The sequence below is a fragment of the Varanus komodoensis genome, unplaced genomic scaffold (assembly GCF_004798865.1).
Source record: "Varanus komodoensis strain SLA01 unplaced genomic scaffold, ASM479886v1 scaffold45, whole genome shotgun sequence".
Lineage (NCBI taxonomy): Eukaryota > Metazoa > Chordata > Lepidosauria > Squamata > Varanidae > Varanus > Varanus komodoensis.
Window position 1 is genome coordinate 8,101,531 of NW_025336011.1, and position 17,374 is coordinate 8,118,904.

Here is a 17,374-nt window from a genome sequence, read left to right on the forward strand (position 1 = left end):
CACGCACGCACATGCACATGCACGCACGCTCACACACACACAGATGATAAACCCAGTAGTCCCCAGTATTTTGTGTTTCCATCTGAGGAAGCTTCACTCGATCCAGGTGTATTTGCATTGTAGTATTTGAAAGAAATATCTTTACCTTATTACACCAGCCACAGTCTTTTGTCTCATCTCAGATGTCATCTCTTTCAAAAATGTGTGATGTTTGGTCTTCTAAGTAATTAGCTCATTTCTGCTCTTTACTTTTAGTTTATCACTCCCTCACTTATTGTTGCATTGGCACCCATCTGGATTAATTATTTTTCCTTCCCATGAGAAAGAGGCAGAGCCATTAGCCACTCAGGGAAGTTGCACCAGGGGCAAATGCTGCAGATGCCAAATGGCCCAGAAAATAGTTTTCCAGTGGGACAGTAAATTGGATGGTTACCCCAGGATGTATGCATTGGATTGGTCTGACAGGGCTCAGTGAAAAAACGGTTTCAATTCTTCTGTATAAACTCATTTTTACCAAAATTCAAAAATGTACTCTATTCAGGATGGAAAGAACTTGAAATTTAATAAATTGACAGGTGGGGAGAAACCAAACTGACAGATTGGTCCTGTTAGGGTGGGTGAGTGCTCAGCTCTCTGCAGCCTGGATCTGAATACCTGCCCATTCAACTAAGATAGTGCTGATGAGCTCCTCATCTTTAAGACCTGTGCATCATGCAGGTTCAACATGGTCTTCTCCATGTATCCAGTCCATACCTATGAGTTCAAATTTCATTTTTTCCATTGTATTTATAAGGATTTACCAAAATTTGCATATGTCTTCTAGTAAAATTCTAACCAAACACAAACTGAAACAGTTTTTTCATACACCCCTATATCATCACCATCACCATCACCACCATCATCAACATCTCTATCCCACCCCACAGCTGAAGCTCTCTGGACAAGATAGTAAATATTAGTATGTCTCTTTTAGTTGGGAGTGGGCATCCATTCCCAAATGCATGTATTTTGTTCTCATCATTTTCCTTACATTTATATTCCAACTTTTTTCCACCGAGGAACACAGGTGGTGTATGAATGAAAGCAATCCAAAATGTCCTGACCAGGACCACTCCATTTAGGAATTCTAAAATCAAGGGTGTGGCTTCCTTTCTGGATTCAGTCCATCTATATCTGGTCTTCCCTTGCCCTTGACTTTCCCTAGCATGACTGTCTTCTCCAGGAAGTCTTGCCTTCTCATGATGAGTCTGAAGTATGGCACCCTTACTTTGCTTCTAGGGAAAGCTCTGGCTTGATTTGCTCTAGAACCCAGTTCTTTGTCTTTCTGTTGGTCTAGGATATTTGCAAAGAGCTCCTTCAGCACACTGTTTAGAATGTACCAATTTTCTTCCTGTCAGCTTTCTTCACTGACTAGCTCAAATAGGTAAACCTATCCTGATTGTTTGTTCCTCTAATGACATGGAGAGGAGTAATGGAAGGTTGCTCCCATAAATATCACTCAAAACCCATATTAGATGAAAAATCCATGCAAAAGGTGACAAGATTCCAAGAATATTTTGTGAATTCATGATCCCCATTCCAAGATGTACAGAAAATTGTCCACTAGATGGCAGCACAAGAATATGTGGATCAGACCTCCTTTATTCTTTACAGGAAAAATTGAGTAGGTATTGTCCTATGAGAGATCATTCCTGAACAACTTTAAAGCTATAGTAGCATTTCTTTCATTTTAGTCTGAACTCTCCTTCCCACCAAATCTATGGGACAACAAGAAATTCAGCTTAAAATCCCTTTGTGATGTTATCTGATTTCATCACATGGAGTCATTAGAATAACAAACAAACCAAAATAATTTTCAAGTAGCACATCAAGTGAATGAATTAAAAGATCCAGGTATGAATGCTATTTGATTAAAAAGTCAATTTTAGTTTAACAAGTTACATTAAGGGCTCTCCATGTTTACACAGGCTCAAAAATGCTCTTGTGGAGTACAGTGTTAGCAGAGGTGGTATTTGGGTAATTTGCATGCAATGCGGTATCCCGTGCAGTGCTTAACTGTGCTAACTTGAAGCGGGGTTGCTGTTAGTGGCAGAGTGGTCCCTAGATTTGTCCATTCCAGGCAATAGACACATGGAGTCTATGAAACTGAAATGCTGTGAAAAGGAAGGTAGCATTCCATGTTGCAGGTACTCATTTGTCATCAACTTCATCCACAATGTATTTTCTGTTGCTGTTCTTGTTCTTGTTCTTGGGATCCATCCCTGCCCCTCACCAACACACCCACATGAAACAGAATGTGGGAGAAGTTAATGCTGCTTGAAATTAACTTTATGTACTAACTGATTTTCAACCCACCAAGCAACTTGAACCCAAAACAGAATAGAATTTGAATAAAGTCTTTTATGATTGAATAAACCTTTTTAATATAGAAAGGAAGAATTTTAATTCTGGAAATCCCTTGGTTTTAATGGGAATTGCCAAATGTATTTCAGATTATGGCTTCATTGGTGGCCATTTCACAAAGTGCAGAACAAGGGCACAAGGTTAGTGAATGCATGATCCTCCAAATGTTGGACTTCAAGTTCCATCATGTATCCCAGCTCATGGGAGTTGCAGTCCAATGACATCTGGAGGGCCATATTTTCCTTATGCCTGCTTTACCAAAGCATTGACTTATACATTCATTTTACTGGAACAGCCACCTCTGTAAATGAGCTTATAAATTATAGGGTTCACCAACAGAGTCAAAATGGTATAGGACACAGAAATGACTTTATGATGAGACCACAGAGACCATAGAAGAAATAGAAAATGACCACCAATGAGATGAGAGGAGCATGTAGAGAAAGGTTTTCACCTCCCTACCCCAAAAAAAAAAAATTCTTAAGATTTTGGAAATAATGCAAGCATAAGAAGTCAGCATTAGGACAAAAGGAGGAAGAGTAACTGCAGAAGACTGAAAGAACCTCAATGTGGAAATGAGATGTGTACCACTACAGGAATTGACAATATGAAGGAAATGTTTCATGCAAAGATGGGCATGATAAAGGACCAAAATGGCAGGGACCTAACAGAGGCAGAAGAAATTAAGAAGAGGTGGCAAGAGTACACAGAAGAACTATACAAGAAACAGTTTAATGTCCCTGATAACCACGATGGGGTGGTCACTGGAATGAGCCAGACATCCTGGAATGTGAAGTCAAATGGGCCTTAGGAAGTCTGAGCAACAACAAAGCTAGTGGAGGTGACAGTATTCCAGCTGAACTATTCAAAATCTTAAAAGATGATGCAGTAAAAGTGCTACACTCAATATGCCAGCAAATTTGGAAAACTTAACAGTGGCCACAGAATTGGAAAAGGTCAGTTTACATTCCCATCCCAAAGAAGGGCAATGTCAAAGAATGTTCAAACTACCATTGCACTCATTTCACATGCTAGCAAAGTTATGCTCAAAATCCTACAAGCTAGGCTCCAGCAGTATGTGGACCGAGAACTACTAGAAGTACAGGCAGGATTTTGACGAGGGAGAGGAACTAGAGATCAAATTGCCAACATACATTGGATCATGGAGAAAACCAGGTAGTTCTAGAAAAACATCTAGTTCTGTTTCATTGACTATGCTAAAGCCTTTGATTGTGTGGATCACAACAAACTGTGGCAAGTTCTTAAAGAGATGGGAGTACCAGACCATCTTATTTGTCTCTTGAGAAACCTATATGCGGGTCAAGAAGCAACAGTGAGAACGGGACACGGAACCACTGATTGGTTCAAAATTGAGAAAGGAGTTTGACAAGGCTGTATACTGTCACCCTGCCTATTTAACTTATATGCAGAGCACATCATGAGAAAGGCGGGGCTAGCTGAATCACCAGTTGGAATTAAGATTGCTGGGAGAAATATCAACAACCTCAGATATGCAGATGATACCACTCTAATGGCAGAAAGTGAAGAGGAATTAAAGAACCCATTGATGCGGGTGAAGGAGGAGAGCGCACAAGTTGGCTTGAAACTCAACATTAAGAAAACTAAGATCATGGCATCCGGTCCTCTCACTTCCTGGCAAATAGATGGGGAAGAAATGGAGGTAGTGACAGATTTTATTTTCCTGGGCTCCAAAATCACCACAGATAGGGACTGTGGCCAAGAAATTAAAAGATGCTTGCTCTTGGGGAGGAAAGCTATGGAAAATCTAGACAGCATCCTAAAAAGCAGAGACATCACCCCGCCAACAAAAGTGTGTATAGTCAAGGCTATGGTTTTCCCAGTTGCAATGTATGGCTGTGAAAGCTGGACAATAAGGAAGGCTGAGTGCTGAAGGATTGAGGCCTTTGAATTGTGGGGCTGGAGGAGACTCCTACGAGTCCCTTGCACTGCAAGATCAAACCGGTCCGTCCTAGAGGAGATCAACCCTGACTGCTCTTTAGAAGGCCAGATACTGAAGAAGAAACTCAAATACTTTGGCCACCTAATGAGAAGGAAGGACTCCCTGGAGAAGACCCTGATGCTGGGAATGATTGATGGCAAAAGGAGAAGGGGACGGCAGAGGATGAGGTGGCTAGATGGAGTCACTGAAGCAGTTGGTGTGAGCTTTAGTGGGCTCCGGGGGATGGTGGAGGACAGGAAGGCCTGGAGGAATGTTGTCCATGGGGTCGCGATGGGTCGGACATGACTTGGTGACTAACAACAACTACTACTACAAGAAAGCTTTGAAACCGGGGAATAGGCATGGAAAAATGTACTGGGTCAAGTAGAGCTCAGGTGGGGAGGTGTGCAAAGGGTAAATGATAAGTTGCCAAAACCCAACATTTCTCCCCCTTCACTTACTTCAAATCATCATGACATTTGTTCAATTTCTTGTCTGGCATTTAGGAAGGTGTCTTCTTAAGGCTTCTTGACCTCTTGATTTCTGAGACTATAGATAAGCGGGTTCAACAACGGTGTCAAAATAGTGTAGAAAACAGACAAAACTTTGTTCAGATTCATTAGCTCCTTGGATTCAGGTAAGATATACACGATCATGAGAGTCCCATAGAAAATTGTGACAACAATGAGATGAGAGGAACAGGTAGAGAAGGTTTTTTGCCTTCCTGTTACAGAGGGAATTCTCAAAATTTTGGAAATGATGCAGATATAGGACATCACTGTCAGGACAAAAGGAGGAAGAGTAAATGCAGAAGACAGAAGGAAAATCAACATGGAAATAAGCTGTGTGTCACTGCAGGAGAGCTTTAAAATTGGGGATGAATCACAGAAGAAATGGTTGATTACATTTGGACCACAGAAAATTAACTGTGACATCAACAATGTTACCATGGCACTAGCAAGAAAGCCATTGAACCAAGACCCCCATGCCAGATGTTGACAGCGCTTGCTATTCATGAGTATGCCATAATGCAGGGGTTTGCATATTGCCAAATAACGGTCATAAGACATCACAGATAGAAGATAACATTCTGTGCCAGCCAAGCCACCAAAGAAAAAATATTGTATGATGCAGATCCTAATGAAAATAGTAGTTTTGCTTGATAGGAAACTGGCCAGTATTCTGGGAAGGATTGTTGAACTATAGCAAAATTCTAGGCAAGACAAATTTCCTAAGAAGAAATACATAGGACTGTGAAGATGTCTGTCATTTACAATGAGTACAACTATGAGAAGGTTCCCAGTCATTGTCACAAGATAAATTATTAAGAGAAGCAGGAACAGAGGAATCCGAAGACTCCGAAGATCTCCAAATCCCAGAAGGATGAATTCTGTAATCTCTGTTTGGTTTTTCATTCCCATGTTCATCATCATATAATCTAGGAAAACAGTAGTAAGTGTATAGAACTTGAAAATAATTACATATTTTGGAGTTTTCAGTTCAATCTGGTTTCAAAATAGCAATATGCATTTATGAGAAGTCAATTTCAGTTTGTTTTTGATCAGGATGTACCTACACCTCCTATATTTAACTAGGATTTGCATAGAATATAGAATCATAGAATACTAGAGTAGGAAGGGGCCATGAAGGCCATCAAGTCCAACACCCTGCTGTTTCAGGGCACACTTTTATACCACCCCACCAGATGGCTGCCCATATGTTTCTGACCTTGTAATACGAATTACATTTCCTTACCTAAAAATAAAGTATTTTACAGTGTGCTTACATTTGAGTAATGTGTCTTCAATGCATCTTCTTTTGGAAAACGTGCACAAACATGATTTCAGAGTGATCCCATGACTTACAAATCTTCAACAGCTGCCACAGAAAGAACTGCATCAACACCTTCTCTGAGGTTATGAGAGCTACAGTATCTCAAAAATGTTCTTTTGGAGACTTTTTGGGGACAGAATGGGGAAGAAACCACTGCCATCAAGATACGGTGTATCTTAGTAATGTTTAATTCTTGTACTTTCCTACATTCCCTTTCACACTATGCTTAGATGGTCAATCCAAAATCTAAGGGCTTTGAAGAATAAAAGGAGCATGGACCCATGTTCCCATGCTCCTCCCACCATGGATGGCATGCCTGTGATCCTCCAAAGCCCAAGTTTTACAGGCATCTCCACTGGATTGTGCCCATTGGACTGTGTAGTTTATTGGACTACATTGGACCTAAATGGGCCCTTCCACCTCTGTGATTCTTTGTAGTGCCTTTTCAGGCCTTCCTGCTTGTCACTGAAGCTGCATTTGTGTGGGATACAAACACATTTTCAAGTATGCTTTCACTATTAACATGTGCCCCAGCGGTGATAGATGTGCTTGGCATAAATATTGTCCCTGTGCTTCATCATAAATGAAAGGGGAGCTAAAGGTAGATCCTCCCTGTGAATCATTCCAAGCAATGTATTTTAATTCCTTTCATTAATTTAAGAAGCTTGTAGAAAAAAGGACTATTGCTGTTCAACCTTTTATTTAGCATTAAGCCATTTTTTTATAGTTGGCAACTAAATGTGACATGAAACACGAGTGCTTTTTATTTCTGCTTTTATTTTGAATGAAAAGAAGTGCATTGTGTGAGGAGATGCTGTTGTAAGCAATACAGGGGGATCTATCCACCCTTACCTTACCCCTTCATCCGAGGCTGGAAAAATACAGAAAAAAATGGCTCCCCAGGCATGCCATTTTTAGCACACCCTGTACTGGTACCACTTCTTTACTTGTGCCTCTTCTTCCAGAGGAAAATGTAGCATGCAAACCAGACAAGGAAATAGCTGCAGTTCCTTCTTCTGGGCAATGTAGCAGGAAGGAGTGGGCTCACGAGGCTGCTTGGGGCAAGCTGTGAGTAGGGAGCTCTGCCTGCTTACTCACCTTCTCTGGCAAGGTAGTGAAATGCTGATCACAGTAGGATCAGCTTCCTTATCCCCTCATTCACTCATTCATGCTTTCCCTTGGAGTGAGATGGTGGTGGGATTGGACTCAGCTGTCTCAGTCTTGAGTGAGCAAGCAGGGGAAGAAGGTGCTTCTCCATGGAGCAGGCAAGAAGATTAAGCACTATATGCTGAAGATAACCCCCATCTGGATTGGGACCCCAGTGTCTTTGTCTGGGGAAGCTCAATTGCCCACCATCCTGATACTAGACATTGATCTGGATAAGGCCATCTAAGCTTACACCAGAGTAAGAAAGACAGGCAAAAGGCACTGCTGCTTACTCTGTATTTAAAATGTAACCTTCTTTGTCCCCAAAGGTGGCACAGTCCCAACATATTCCATCCATATTCTGCAAGCATTTTTACAAAATATGTGTACTGGATACATGCAACGCTTCAAAACCATCATCAGAACAGCTAATTAGATTTCTCCTAATAAGTGCTTGACAAAATTGCTGGCTTTGACATTGCATTTAGGCTAGAGCAACATAAGAACATGAGAAGAAATGGTCCATCCACTCCAGCACTCCATTCACATGGTGGCAAACCAGGATCCCTCAAGCAGGACAGGTATAAGAGTTCCTCCACTCCAAGCTGATCAGGCATACTGCTTCTGGTAGCAAGAGGCTCCTCAAATTCTTGGAGGGCTACCATTTTCTCCCCTGGTGAGTAGTATTTGCGTTCTTTAGCCAGGGACATTGCACAGAGTGATGGCTTATAGAACAACAACATTTGGTCATGCATACATAACTTGCACTCAGCAGTGTCACTGCTATTATCGGAAGCCAGATGATCTATCACTTTGAGGAACACTGTACGCTAAACAAAACTGAGGAACATAAAGGGCTTCACCTTCTTTCTGACACACACACACACACACACACAAACACACACACAGAGAGAGAGGGGGGGATATCATTTCCATTTGTCTCTGTTAGTCTGCTGATAGGACAAGAATCAGTGAGTTTATACTTTTCCTTTCTGTGCACTAACATGTATAAGATGCTACCATCTTCCTCAATTAGGGAAAGCTTTACTGGATCCAATGTATTTGAAGACAGGAAGCACTTTATTATTTTAAGGGAATATAATTACCTTTTTGTCAAAGAAAAGCAAGTTGGCCAGGAATTCCAGCTCTCTTTCATCCCCATCCATGTCTCGGAAGTTCATTTATTTCAATAAAGTATGATGGTATGAACTTCTAATGGGAATGGCCCTGTTTTTATTCTTATCATCAGTTAATTTCCCATATCATCATGCCTTTTTCCCCTTGATTCCCATATGAACTAATTATTTGCCATTCCCATGAGAAAGAGAATGATCCAGTAACAGTTTAGGGAAGGGGCACTGGCTCTGCAGTGGGAAAAATGTTCAGAGGCTACGCTTCACAATGGAACGACATTCTCTAATGGAGAATGGAGTGGGTGGGAGGATTTGATAAGGGTCCCATGAGAGTGCACCCATGGAGTTACCTGGCAGGGGATAACAATATTATCACAGTGCAAGTATAATTATTCACATATCTATGCTGCCCATAGACAAATCTCTCTGGGTGATTCACAACATTAAGTCATCCATCCAGATTTCAGCCAGGCCCGACCCTGCTTAGCTTCCAAGATTAGGAAGAATTCAACACTTCAGGCTATACAGAAGCTGTTTCAATAGCAATATAGCTATAGGCTATAGCCATAGCAATCCTATGGATAACTGCTCAGATGCAAGTCCCAGTGAATTCAGTTGAATGTATTTTCAGTAAAACACATAGTATATGATAATATTGCATTTTTAACCCACCTTTCTTACATATTCAAATCACTCAAGTTGGGCTATAAGGTTATCCTACTCTCCATTTTATCCTCACAACAACAACCCTGTGAGTTAGGTTTGGCTGAGAGTCTGTGACTGGTCCAATTTACACTGTGAGCTCCAGGGCTGAGAAGGGACTGGAATCCAGAGCTCCCAAATCCCAATTCAAAATGATTTAGCTGATATCAATTACGTGCTCAAAGCCACATAGTTTAGAATGACTGAGTAGCCATTCTATTTTCATCTGGAACCCTGCTAATTGAAAACCTTTGAAGAAAACTTAGCATGGAGCATGGCTTTATTTTCTGTGACATGCATACTTTCCTTTTCCTCACCCCCAATTAAAAAGACAACAGCCCTAAATTCCACGGCAATTGGAACTCACACTTAATTTTAGCATGCCTGTCCCAGTTTTCTAATTATGGTGACAGTGTTACAGGCTGAGGGAGCAAGACATATAAGGGGAATACGAAAGAGAAAAGGTTCTTGAAATTTGTCCCACAGAAAGTAAATGTGCAGGGCTAGCTACTGGAGTCTGGTGGCATGTGTAATAATGGGAGTTTCCTAGAAAAGGATTCTGAGTCCATTCTTTTCCCTGCTATTGATGAAATAATCCAGCAGTGGCTGTACATATGACAGCAAAACCTCCTCTCTTGTTGCTGAGAGTACATGGAGACATTTGGGGGTGGCAAGGCATGGATGCTTAAGCCCTGAGGAAATGTGCCAGGAAATTTTGACAGGCAAGTTTATCTGCCTATTAATACATGGATTACAGTGGTTCATCCTTTCCTAATGCTCCTTCAAAACATAATATACTGGTCAGGTAGTTGTGGGTGCTGTAGAAGCGATGGTCTTTCTTCCTCTGCCTCTCTTGTTGGTCCTTGAAATGCTAACAGTGCAGCCTCACAGTGACAAACATGCTGGAAAACTACATTTGGCAGATTCCCTGAAGCTGGTCACAAAAACATGGTAGCATTTCAAGTATATGGGTGAGTAAGGCAAAGGTATAAGCAGGAAGACAGGGTAGAATAACTGAACAAAGGAGGACAGAGCAGAGACTAAGGCCTCTCTCCCTGTCTCTGAAGAACAATCAGTGGTGCTTCTACTGCTGCAAGGGAAGGGGAGTCAGGAGGCATGGTGAGAGGGACCCAGGTCTCCCTGCAGTCCTAAAGAAGGTTGTGAATTAAGCTGAGAATCAACAATGCTATATTCAAGGGGGTTTGGGGGGAAAGTTCCTCAAGTTGCCACATTGTAATTCAAAGCCAATCAGGGAGGAATCATCAAGCACATCTGCTGAGGCTGAGATGGTAGCCTGCTCAAGACTATCTAGGATGCTTCACCAGTAGCAAGCTTAACACTAGAAGTTTCATAGTTGACACCTTAGCATCATAGCCTTTTCATTTCAAAATACATCATGAAGAATGAACAGAACACTTCTTTTTATTTACTTCCTTAACTTTCATTTTATTTATTTTTCAGCTGCTGGTAGCTATCGCCAACACTTATGGAGAACCCTTCTCAAAGCTTTCTTTACCTCTTGGTTTCTCAGGCTGTAGATGAGAGGGTTCAGCAAGGGCGGCACAATGGTATAACCAGCAGAGAAGATTTTGTTCAGATCCATCAGTTCATTTGTTTTTGGTAACATATACACAATCACAAGGGATCCATAGAAAATGGCCACAACAGTGAGATGAGAGGAGCATGTAGAGAAGGTCTTTTGCCTCCCTTCTTTGGATGAAATTTTCAAGATTTTAGAAATAATACAAACATAGGATGCCAATGTTAGGAAAAAAGGAGGAATGGTGAACCCTGAGCACAGAACAATTATCAATGTGAAAACGAGCTGTGTGTTACTGCAAGAAAGTTTAAGGATGGGAAGAGAGTCACAAAAGAAATGGTTGATTACATTTGGGCCACAGAAATGTAACTGTGACATAAACAGTGTTACTATAGCACTGACAAGAAAACCATTTGACCAAGATCCACACACCAGATTTCGACAGAGCTTGCTATTCATGAGAGCAGCATAATGCAGGGGTTTGCATATTGCCAAATAACGATCATAAGACATCACAGATAGAAGGTAACATTCTGTGCCAGCCAAGCCACCAAAGAAAAAATATTGCATGATACAGACCCTAAAGAAAATTACTTTATTGCTAGATAGGAAACTAACTAGCATTCTGGGCAGAATGGTTGAACTGTAGCAAACTTCCAAGCAAGACAGGTTTCCTAAGAAGAAATACATTGGAGTGTGAAGATGTTGATCACTCACAATGAGTACAACTATGAGAAGGTTCCCAGCCATAGTCAAAATGTAGATTAACAGGAACAGCAAGAAGAGGGGGATCTGCAGATTCTGGAGGTCTCCAAATCCCAGAAGGATGAATTCTGCAATTTCCGTTTGATTTTTGATCTCCATATTAATCATTCATGTTATCTAGAAAAAGAGCAGTACATGGAGAAACAGAATTTGAAAACAATTGTGTATCTTCAGGCATCATTCATAGTTCTACCACCTGTAAAGTGGTTAGTAGGCTGGATTGTAATTCCAGAGGATCAGAAAACATGTTCAACCAAGATTGTCTGACTGATGATAGCACACACCATTGTGTTGTGGAATCCAGATGGACAGGCATGAATCATCAGTATTGTTAAGTGTGCTTTTTTGTGTAGACATGCTCGTGTCCTTGTTCACATTCTCCCATATGTGCATTTATGAAACCCCATGGGAACCTTTAGACATTGGCCATAGAACACCTATGGCTAAGAGGAGATATGAGAGATACCCCAAACACACACACACACACACACACACACGCACAGAGAGAGAGAGAGAGAGAGAGAGAGAGAGAGAGAGAGAGAGAGAGAGAGAGAGAGAAGATCTGAGAAACAACCCATCTGGTTCATGTAATGATCACAAACAAAATTTGGAAATGAAGGAGTGAATTCTGGAGAAATTAACTTGGTAGAGCTACATCAGTTTAAACATAAACATAAGGACCATGAGCTTGCAAGCCCTTCAGGAGGACTGTACTCCATGTGAGCAAATTCTTTGCAAGTCTAGTTCCTAATACCTCAAATAAGGCTGCTGAAGTTAACTATGCACAGCATCTGCTCACTGCAGCTTACAAGACTTTACAACACTTACACACTCCAAAATAAAGCCACTGGTGTGCTCACCCTTTTGTTCCCTTAAGTCTTCACAATATGATTCTGTGAATTTTTCTAACTGGGCACCTTTTCTGGAAGAGGTGGACAACTATGGGGTGCTCCTAATCTTGAGAAAACCAAAGAAACACCACCTTCCAAAGGCAGCTGCAATTTTCCCACCTGCAAAGCTCAGAAAACATGCTTTGGGACTCCAAACAAATATTTCAAATATTATTTATTTATTTCACCTGGAACCAAGATATGCCAATATGCATGTGGATCAACTCACACCTCTTCATAAAGTATAGAGAGGATAGAGAAAGGATACATATGTTGGGAGAACCTCCAAAGGCAGTATTATTTCACCAGGCTGGAACACTTTCTCAGTGATTGTTACCTGGAGGCTTTGGAGAGACACTAGCCAAAATTTTCCCCTGTTAATGAGACTCAGGGAGACACAGACCCATCCAGTCAAGCAGCTGCTTATTTGAGGGGTGGGGGAACTAGGTAAGAGAGAAAAAGAAATTCAGTATTCCCCACCCTAGGTGGAATCACTTGTATGCCGGAACAGTAGATACCTGTATGTTGCAGCTATTTTTCCTTGCTCTTTATTTAAATATTCATGGAAACAGGAAACATCTTTACCTGAAGCATATGAAAATAGATTTGGCAAGCAATTATCAAAATTCTCTCTTTTTTTCCCATCCACTTCTCAGTCTTCCAGTGAAGTGTGTTATTGTTGTCTGCTAACAGGAATGTGATGATTCTGTGCTCATCCTCAATCAGTGTTTCATTATTTGAAGCATTGTTGCAATGATTCCCATCTTATTTAGTCCTCTGTTCCTCCTGTGAGAGACAGCTCCATTAGTCGTTCAGGGAAGAGGCATTGTCACTACAACTGGAAAAGGTAGCTGAGAGTAAGTGGGTCAGAAGATGTTTCCCAGTGGGAGGAGTGTAGGATGATAAATTGATAATTGGGAAAACAGATGGGAAATTCTTAAGAAAGCCAAAAGAGTTTAAATAATAGGAAACAATCAAGCAAATATTATCTGGCCTAAGGTTGGCAAGTATTTTCACCCAAATAAAAATTAGACATGACTATGGTATGTTCTGATTAAGGAAAAGCATACAAATGATTTACAGAGATATTGTTGTGCTATAATTGGCCTCCACAGAACTGGGAAGATGTGGGTTTAAATCCCAGCTCATCAAACAAGCTTGTTGGGTGTCTTTCAGCCAGTTTTTTCAACTCAACCTATCTCCCTCATTGGGTTCTTCTGAGGATTAAGGAGATAAAAACAAAGACCTGTGATTGCAAACCTGAGCCTTGGAGGAAGTGTGGGATCACACACACACTCACACACAAGATTTAGTAAGATATGAGCAACTGAACCCTGGTAAGTGTCCAAATTCAGGCATATTTAGGAGCAGTAACCATGGCTAAGAAACAATATCTCATTGTATTTATTCAAACTTCTATTTGCTGCCCAGCTTATTTTAGGGTTTTCCAGGGGCCTTATTATATGCTAGGGACATTCTAGGGTTGCCTGAGGCCTGCTGCAATCTATTTATTGAGCACTTCTAGAGGTGGTGGTGATCTTGGAAGATTAGAGTCCAGAGTAGAACAGCTAAAACAGGTTAGATACCGAGACTGCAACTTTGTTCTGTTTCATTGAATGAGTTTCAGTTGGGACAGCTTGAGAATATTGACAAAGTTCTTGGAAAGGTTCATGTAATGACTTATGTACTGGACCCTTGCCACTCCTGGCTCATAAAAGCCAGCAAGGCGAGAGCAACCAGGGACATGTTCAAAGCCTTCTTATGAGAGGAGCGATCCCATGCTCCTTGAAAAAGACACCAGTCTGAGACTATGCCTGTAGAAATCCTCCCCGGACCCAAACATTCTTAACTACTTGAGGCTGGTAGTAAATGTTCCTTTCTTGGGCAAGGCTCTTGAGCAAGTGGTTGCCAATCAGATCCAGATGCTCTTGAATGAAAACATTCTCATTCCAGAGCATGATATGAATCCATTTCACCCAGAGCTTAGTCTGGACTTTAGTATAGAGACAGCTTTGGTAATCCTACAAATGACCTATTCCATGAGAGAGATGGTATCCTTCTAGAGCAGGGGTCAGCAACGTGAGGCTCTGAAGCCACATGTGGCTCTTTCATCCCTCTACTGCGGCTCCCTGTCACTCAAAATATGTGTCACAACCGTCAATGTATGACACCCACTGGCACACAATTTATTGAGCTTTTTGACACCCAGACCATGGATAAATCCAAGTAAAGAAAAGTTTCAGAAGAAAACAGAACATTTAATGGTCTGTGAGCAGATTCATTTGCTTTCACTGCTGATAAGACTGGTTTACCAGTCTGTTTTGGGGTTTTTTTAGGTAAAAAATGATATATGCAGTGTTATCTTCATTTTAGATGTCAAAAGGGTTTTGTGGCTCCCAGTGTTTTCTTTTCTGTGGAAAATGGATCCAAATGGCTCTTTGAGTGTTTAAGGTTGCTGACCCCTGTTCTAGGGCAAATGTCTGAGTTGGAAGTGTGAAAAGGTACTTCATTGCAGTGGTTCTGCTCCTACTTGGAGGGCTGGCTCCAGAATGTGGTGCTTGGGGCATGTTAAACCACTGTTTAACCTCAGTGGTCACTTCTGTCCTCCATGCTATTTAACATCTGCATGATCTGGAGTTCTGAAGTGTGTTGCCACCAGTATGCTGGGAACACACAGTTCTGCTTCTCCTTTTCCTCTCCATAATGTGGTACAGGAATGAAAATGCTGGTGCTGTTGCAATTAATTAATTCAAGCCATGTGCATGAACATCCCCTGATGCCTCTATCTCTGAAGAATTTCAAGACGGTGGTGGGAGCCACAAGTGATTTATTTTTTTGTGAAGCTATCTGTGACCTTGGTGCTATCAGAATTAGTTAATTAACAGCCGGAATTAACATTCACATGAGGCAATTTTGGTTTTTTATTTCAAATTCTTCCAGATACATGAGTTAATCTCTTCTTTAATGTAAAAGATTCTGCATCACCTTTAAGGTAAACCACAAGATGCGTTTTCCCTTTAGTCCAACTAAATTGGCAAACAGCCAATAGAACTAACCAAAATTCTCCTATCAACACTTCCAAGGCAGATACCAGGCAGTCAAGCAATTGTCTTGTCATTATGTCACAATGCCTTATTTGCATATCAAGACACCTACCCAATAAAAGGATTATGTAGGTAGACCTGACACCTAAGAATCCAAGCTATGCTGTGAGATGTCCCAGTGATGCAGCAGTCTTCATTCAAATAGTTCAGTTACACACTAGAAATTTCTATTGTGGTCTCAAAAGAAAGAAGATCTAAGCCTTCCATTGACTTGGAATTTTTGTGTCAGACAACTCAGGTACTCAGACAATTATCTTAGCCAATTGTCTATGTCCTTTGGGTAGAGGTAAGTGCCTATTGCACCTCATGTAGTTATCCCATTTGGTCCAGCTATGCCTATATATCTTCTGTTTGATGGATCCATTCTAGCGTATATTCTTGGTATAGCAGGTTGCCATAATGAAGTCCCACCTGATGGAGAAGACACATTCTCTCTTTTCTTTAATTTAAAATGCCCCTTAGTAGACATGCCAAGGAAGATACCCCTGCTTTGTTTTCATAATGCAAATAAGTATTCCAAGAGGGTATTTGATCTATTATCTCTTATTGCCTGCTGATGCATCATTCAGTCTTGTATCCTTGGAAGAAGGAGAAGCAAAGAGGTCTTAGAAAAATATCAGTTGGCTAATCTTTGCGAGGAAAAGAAGAAAAGGTGAAACGACTTTTAATGCATAAACATGCATATATTTCATAACATTATTTTCTGTCTGAATTTAAGTGGATGACAACTGTAGTGATGTTTTCAAAATGTTTGGTATGCATTTAAAGTTTTTGCAGCATGCTAGTTCAAATAACAATAAGAAACATTCACATAAAGGATGAATTTTAAAAAGTGATTTTGCTGGAAAATCCTTGTTCTTCACAAAAGTAGTATGTTTGCTCGGTTTCAAATGACAAAACATAAATTATATAACATTGTGTGTTTTGTTTTCTTCAGATGAAGCATACAGCAAATAAAGTATGACCAAATCAACCCATTATATGTGAATTCATACTTCTGGTATTTGGAGATCTCCAGAAACTTCAGGTTCTTCTATTCCTTCTCTTCTTAGTGATCTGTCTGACAATGATAGCTAGAAATCTTCTCATTGTACTGCTCTTTTTGATTGAACAGCATCTTCATGTCACCAAGTACTTCTTCCTAGGACATTTGTCCTTCTTGAAGTGCTGCTTTAGTTTCACCATTCTTCCAAAAATGTTGTCAATCCTCTTGAAAGGGGAAAATATATTTCAAAAAATAACAGTAAGAAAGAAGGATAATAAGTATAATTAAAATTAATCAAAAAATATTACTTTTGGATAACCTCTATTTTCATGTTCTGATTTACCATTGCAATCTACATTGGCTGGGAAGGGTTAGATAGAAATGGGAAGTGATTTCTTGATTGTCCATTCAGATTTTTTAAACTGCTGGTCCTTATGAGAGGTAGAGAAAACAGTATGAGGGAGCACACTTTTATTTTTTATTTATGTGAACAGAAGGATGCTTCCCCAAAGACAGGTGATGTGTACTAAAGAATCTCAGTTTCATTAGAGTGATTGGGTAAGTGCCGACATAATACTGAAATGATGGCAAGGTTCAAAGTCCAAATGATTTTCTAGCTTGCTGTTTAGCAGCATGTATTTCTGAGAATTAATTATTTGAGAGTCTGAAGGACAGAAAGTATGGAGATCAAGAAAAGACTTTTGTACTAATGCTTTGAATACAGATTTGTAACATGTTTAATTTATTTTATAAAACATGCATTATAAACAACATGCACTAAAAGATGCTCTGGTTAGGAAATATCCAATGAACCTACTAACTGCACAGGTTATTGAACTTATTTGAATGTAAGTTTGGGTTTAAACTATGAGGCCATGGGATATATTGTTGATCTTCTATAGATGCAGCTCAC

General features: G+C 40.4%; 2 protein-coding genes across 2 annotated transcripts; both read right to left on the reverse strand.

Moving 5' to 3' along the window:
* Window positions 1–4,881: 4,881 nt before the first annotated feature.
* On the reverse strand, window positions 4,882–5,793 carry LOC123030535 (olfactory receptor 6B1-like). Its single transcript, XM_044444547.1, has one exon. The coding sequence runs from the start codon at window positions 5,791–5,793 to the stop codon at window positions 4,882–4,884; it is 912 nt and encodes a 303-aa protein (XP_044300482.1).
* A 4,855-nt stretch (window positions 5,794–10,648) lies between these two features.
* LOC123030536 (olfactory receptor 5B21-like) lies at window positions 10,649–11,590 on the reverse strand. Its single transcript, XM_044444548.1, has one exon. It carries the CDS (start codon window positions 11,588–11,590, stop codon window positions 10,649–10,651), a length of 942 nt encoding a protein of 313 aa, XP_044300483.1.
* Window positions 11,591–17,374: the final 5,784 nt, after the last annotated feature.

Coding starts and splice junctions, on each gene's coding strand:
- LOC123030536 (XM_044444548.1), bottom strand. CDS start 11,590: ATGATTAATATGGAGATCAAAAATCAAACGGAAATTGCAGAATTCATC.
- LOC123030535 (XM_044444547.1), bottom strand. CDS start 5,793: ATGATGAACATGGGAATGAAAAACCAAACAGAGATTACAGAATTCATC.